Source organism: Trachymyrmex septentrionalis, unplaced genomic scaffold, assembly GCF_001594115.1.
Source record: "Trachymyrmex septentrionalis isolate Tsep2-gDNA-1 unplaced genomic scaffold, Tsep1.0 scaffold62, whole genome shotgun sequence".
Taxonomy (NCBI): Eukaryota; Metazoa; Arthropoda; class Insecta; order Hymenoptera; family Formicidae; genus Trachymyrmex; species Trachymyrmex septentrionalis.
In genome coordinates this window covers 51,878-58,716 of record NW_017305800.1, presented here as the reverse complement: position 1 = coordinate 58,716, position 6,839 = coordinate 51,878, and the positions used below count along the sequence as shown (strand labels likewise).

The 6,839-nt window shown below is 25.5% G+C and overlaps 1 protein-coding gene across 1 annotated transcript; it reads left to right on the top strand.

The window, feature by feature from the left end:
- Positions 1–3,181: 3,181 nt before the first annotated feature.
- LOC108752706 lies at positions 3,182–5,777 on the top strand (the record flags this gene model as incomplete). The annotated part of the gene is made up of 4 exons (XM_018493738.1): positions 3,182–3,188; positions 3,909–4,113; positions 4,286–4,399; positions 5,666–5,777. Coding segments are annotated over exons 1-4 (438 nt in total), but the record flags the coding sequence as incomplete, so codon positions are not given.
- Positions 5,778–6,839: the final 1,062 nt, after the last annotated feature.

Sequence of the window (6,839 nt, the reverse complement as noted above, 5' to 3'; positions counted from 1 at the left end):
TATCTTATTTTACTGTAATATATTCTACGCGTAAAAAAATAAATATTAATTAATGATCATTAATATAATAAATAAAAAAATAATGATATTAAAATAATCGTTTCTTTGATTTAAATTTAATTCTTTTTAATTCTTAGCAATTTTTTAAAATAATAGATATTTCCTTACTAAAAAAAAATAATTTTACTTTGTTAGTCTTCATTTAAACATTTTTAGTTCAAAATCAAGATATTGGTATAATACTTCAAGTTTCTAAAATTTATTGAAATCAGGGTTGGGTAGTGCTAAGTTAAAAAAATAAAAGTTAAGTTAAAAAATTAAAGTTAATTAATTTTAACTTAACTTAGTTACATTTTAGATTCTTAACTTTTTAATTTTATTTAGTTACATTTTGTCCGTAACTATTAATTTCTTATTTAATTCTTTGAAGTTAACCACAGACATAATATGCAGCAATAGCGATAACTTAAAATGAGGTAAAAATTGCAAAAGTGAGTAAATTTACTAGGTATTGACTAATGAAATTATAAATATTCTAGTGAATTTCTCACTTTTGTGATTTTCACCTTATTTCAAATTACACAATCGACCCCCCCCCCCCCCACAGATTTCAATCAGAAACCATGTATTTTGATGTATTTAGTTTCTGATAGATTGAAATCTATTATTCCTTATTACTATCGCTACTCTCTCGTATTGTGTCTGAAGCTTTAGTCATATCACAGGTCAGAGAGAGAGAGTATTCATAGTCGAATCTTATATATTAAACAGTAAATCTTATATAAACACAAAATATGTAAATAAAATATAAAGTATTTTCTAAATGAAGTATATATTTGTCTCTTCCGTTATTTGTAAGACTGAAACACTGGAATCATGAATTTAAAAAATATGAAAAAACAAATTTAACTTTTAACTTTTCAATTACTTTTTTTATTAACTTAACTTTTAATTCAATTAATTTTTATAAATTAACTAATATCTTAAGTTATATGTTTAAGGTTATTAACTTTAACTTGGCTTAGTTAAAAAAAAAAGTCAACTTATTCAACTCTAACTGAAATACTCAATACTCGCATAATCGCAACTTAAAATGTATTATATAAATGGCTCATATTTATATATTTTATATCATTTGTAAACAAGATTTTTTGCGCGCTATTAGTAATAGAACATTAAAAAATTTAAGAAATATAAAGAAAAAAATATTATCAATATAATATATAGTTTAATTATAGACAACAAACTTACAAATCAACATTCAATACTTGTTTGCTGAAAATATTAACTACAACGATCAAACGCAATTTTTAAATTTACAACGTTATATATCAATATAATGCATTTTCAAATTATGAATTTTATCACATAACTCACGTTATTGAAAAAATTAAAGTAAAGAAACAGTCTCTCGAAGTGTATCCTGTGAGTGCGTAAATTAAAATGAAGTTCTGGCGCTGGGAGAAAAAAAATGCACCTGCGTGTAAAATAACATATTTTCATGAGAAAAAAACATCTGTCAAATTACTAGTAGTGTTAAATCAATAACATAAATATTCGTAATTTCCTAAGAGAGGAAGTTAAATTCGACGCCGTTAGATCTCACACAGCAAACTTTTATACAACCAATCATTATAAATTATGAAATTTACGGTGAAATTGGATCAGAAGAAATGAGATGTGAAATATATATTTAGTCAACTAATAGAAAAAAATGAAATAAGCATATTCTTATTGATGTCTTCAGTTTTCTCAATAAAACGTAAACGCTCGTAGAGAAAATGATACATCCCGAAATTCAATATAATAATCTTAATAAAATTCTATTGCTTGCTGTTGGTTTATGGCCTTATCAACAATCCAAATTTACTCAATTTCAGTTTATTTTCTTCTGTACTATCTTGTGTGCAGGTATTATATTTCAGGTACAAAAAAAATACAAAATTATTATATAATATAAATTACTGCGTGATATTTCATTTCAATTATTTATATCAATCTATATTATGCAATCAATTGTATGTCAAATAAGAAACTACAAAGTACTCGCTATAGAGATGCAAATTGTTAACAATTTTATGTATAAGCATTTATTAGTATTATAGTAACGCACGTTAATACATGCCTTTTTGAGAAATAACTTACCGCATTATTTAAAATCATCTTTATATATGACATTACGTAAAACTATCTTTTTGCAGTTGACACCATTATTAATACTAAATTGTACTTTAAACCTTGTAATAAAGGTGATGTCTTCCGTATCTTTCTTCATATTGTGCATAATAAAATATAACGCATTCCATCTTAACATTGAAATTGTAAGTTGATAGCTTACTAAGTATATATAGGATGATTCAGATCAATTGCATGGAATGGTATTATACATATACAATATATTCCTCATAAAAAAATGAGTCGAAAATGTCAATAGCAAAATGTTGTGGTATTAATAATTTTTAAACAGTGAGCCTTAGAAGATGTTCAACCACAGGGCGTGAAATGCGCCGTCAAGAGCAACTAAGCAGCTGGCCGCGCGAATGCTTTGATGAATACCGCTAAATGACACGATATCGAATGAATATTACAAAGTTTCGTGAAATCTCTGTATTAACATTTAGTGTAGTATTCTTAAATTAATTTTTTCTAATGTTGTTTGTGACAAAAAAAAAGTTTGGGAAACATCTGTCAATTAATATTTTTAATAATATTTGTTTGGATAATTAATTAATATTGATTTTATTTACAAATTTGTTTATTATTTAAAACATATTTCAAAAATCCTTTTTACTGATATAAATGACGTTGTATCGAATTTGCAATTAACATTATTCCCCATCAATTGAATCGGACTTAATTTAAGAATACTGTGCAGTAAATACTCATATTATGCCGTTTAACGATATCTATCAAAAGATTCGAGCGCTGCTTAGTTGCTCCGCTCTTGATAACGCGAATTTCATTCCCTGTGGTTGGATATCTTCTCAGGCTCACTTGAAAACTATTGATATCATAATATTTTACTATTGACATTTTCTATTGAATATATACATGCCATCCCGTGTAATTGATCTGGATCACACTGTATATTAAATAGAATTAACTTGTGTATCAAATAAATTTTTATAGCACTAAGTATTTATATTATATACAAAGATATATACAATAGAAAATTGATAAAATGACAGGTGAAGAATTTATTGATAGAGCTTCGATATATACTCGATGATTTAAAGGATAAAAATGAAATTGCTATTATATATAAATATAGTTGCATTGCCAAACGTTACACAGTTACGCTTTTGGGTAAGACAATATTTATTAATTTGATAATTATATTTTCAGTTTAGTATTTGAAATTTCAAATAAATATAGAAAATGATTTTAGGTTTTATCAGTTAGTTTTATTGTACACTTTTATAAAAACATTAACATATGATTTATTATATGAATGTATTAATTTAAAATATTTGTCATGATGTTTGTGCATATATGTTTATTTTATATGTATTTAATAATCAAATAAAATATAAAAAATAGTTATCAATTTTACAATAAAGTCTTATTCCATTAAAAAATGTTTTATAATATAAAGGATATATAAAATAAAATAGCTATTAATTTTGTAGTGAAATTCGATTTCATAAAAAAAATTAAAAATTATTTAACATAATTCGCGCGCACGGAATATATAATTGTACACACACACGCATTCTCTCTCTCTCTCTCACACACATACACACACCCACACCCACACCCGCGCGCGCGCGCGCGCGCACACACACACACACACACACACAAAATGATTTTAGATACTAAAAATTTATATAACACATTTTTTTCTTTTTTAGTATTTGGAATTTGTGGATTATTTATTCTTATTATGATTCAAATTTGGTCGTTTATAGCTGATGTTAATACATCAATGAACATATCTCAACCACATCATTTATTCATTTTGACAGAATACTTTGTTAATCAAGAAAAGTATTTCTATTGGATGCTATTGCATATGTACGGAGTATTATGCATTGGAATGACTATAATGGTAGCAACAGGTACAATGCTCATCTCATATTTTCAACATACCTGTGGAATGTTTAAAATTGCTAGGTAGGAATATAGATAAATGAGAGGAATAAACATTTTTTGTAATAGTTCAACAATTATATTATAATAGTTATTTTTATACATACAGTATATTTAAAAAATTTTTGTGGAAGTTTGTTTTTAAAAAATTGTGTCTTTAATGAGTTGCTATGTAAGTACAATTCAATATTTGCAGTTATCGTATCAAACATGCAGTAAATATTAATACCAAAAATATTACGTTAAAAAATAAGATTTTCATGATCGAGAGTATAATTTGTGCCGTAGACATTCATCGTCAAGCTATGAAGTTTGTATTTACATTTACATCAATAGTATTTATACAATATATGTAAATATAACCACTTAATGCTGATTCTACATTAGTCACATCGTAGTGTTGCAAGCGTGTTGTAAGCGTTGTCATCCAATTGAAATGGTAATATTTTGACATTGATTTAATAGCAATTCTTGCAACAATACGATATGATTAATATAGAATCAGTTTTAGACTTCTGACCACTCACTACTTAGATTGAAACAAAAAATGAGATAAATATTTAGATTGATGCAAAAGCAAGAAAATACATAATAAAAATTCATAAAAAAAATATATAGAAATTTTGCTCAATAAAATATTTGCATTTGGTAGAATACATTTGTAAAGTATACTGAAAATTCTCCTTTTATCCAAATATATTCAAATTTTATTTATCTCAATTCGATATCTATCATATAGCTTATTATTTGATTTAAGACGTAATTTAATTCTAACTATTATGTTATTCGGCAAGTAATTTCGTTTTTTCTTATGAAAATGAAAGACAATTTTCAATTAGACGCGTTTCAAATGATCATGAACGGTCGAATTCGATAAATTTAATCTCTCAGCGATCTCACGAGTTGTTATTCGCCGGTTTGCATCAATTAATGCCTTTATTGTGTCTTCATTAGCTTCAATTGGTCTTCCAGAACGTGGTGCATCTTCAACATCAAAATTGCCGGATCGAAATTTTGCAAACCAGTTTTGGCACTGGCGTTCTGTCAATACATCTTCTCCATACACATCGGATAATTTTTTTCTTGCTTAAACAGCGTTTTTACCTTTTCGATAGTAAAAAAATAAAATATGCCGAAAATGCTGCTTTTCACTTTCATATTTGATAGGGCACCAACCAAAAACTGCTGCGTAGAATCAATCGAACTTTTTTCACAAGCAAGCCTTGCTATATCAGCTGTCAAAATATGTAATGATTATGCGGCTTAAGTGTGAAGTTGGCTGTGAAAAAATACAATAAGTCCTCTGTTGGGAAAAAACGAAATTACTTTCCGAACAACCTAATATATAGTTATTTATTCAAACACAAGGGAAGTTTTCGGCATATTTTATGATCTACACTAATGATTGCAAGTGTTGTTTTAAAAGGTACTCACATTTTAATATACTTTACAAAAATTTTCTTTATATATTTTTTTTGCTTCTCGACATCACAATTCAAGATGATTGCAGTGAGTAAGCAGAAGCTTTAATAATATTTTAATTATTTTTTAAGTAATGTATTTATTATTTATAAAGGTTATCCAAGCATTTAGTGTCCACATTCGAAATAATGATACTTTCTTTCACTGTAGGAGTAGTTGTTTGCTTTAGCCTCAATTTGTATCAAGTAAGTTTCCAATTTCGTGTAAAAATATATAAGATCTTCATGAAAAATATATATTATTATTATTATTATTTCTAAATACATATAATAAAAATCTTTAAATTAAAATATCATACTTAAATGTTCACACTTATAAAAGTCAATAAGTGATATAGAAATGACACTATATGTACATATCTGTAGATGTAATGAAAACAATAATAATAATACAAAAATGTATTCTATTATAGAATACAGTAACGTTACATATACATTATTTATATGCTAATCTGTTAAAGTTTTATTATTAAACTTAATATAAATTATTGCAAATCTATGTAATTTTGGATCTTTATATGGAATAAGGATGGTCGGTTCAGAGTATGCATCGTGAATACGCATGACTATATAATATCTCAGTACAGATATAAGTAATTCAGCTGACATCATTATGTTATGTAAATTCAATCAATATTATAAAAAATTTATTGTTATATATGTAATTAAATTTGATTACCTCTGATAATTAAAGATATTTTACGTTTTTTTTTTTAAATATATAAGTTGACTTCATTAATTATTATTATAATCCTTTTTATTTCCAGAATTTAAACGTTTTATTGTCAATAAAAAATTTCTCACACGTTTTATTAGTTAAAAGGTAATAAATCATATTAAAATTTGAGAATACTTATTTTTCTTCTTTTTTAATTATTTTTTGTATACATATTATATACATTTTATATACATATATACATATATGTACATATATGTGTACAGCAAGATATAATATAAGCAAAACACTATTTTTCTAAAAGAGTTTATCAAATAACAATTTTGTCGTCTTCAAAACCCTTTGTTATGGATGTGGTGAAAATTTTGATGATTTACAATGTATATATATGAAATTTGTAATCAGTGAATGGCATGAGGCTTCCAATTATGAAGAAGGAATATTCAAATATGTAACATTATTAAATTCTTTAAATTGAATATTTCTTACCCGGCATCATGCGTACCTACTTATATTGCTAGACATCCTATCAGATATTTGTTCCTAATATACATTTTTCTCTATTATAAATAATTATATATATATATATATAT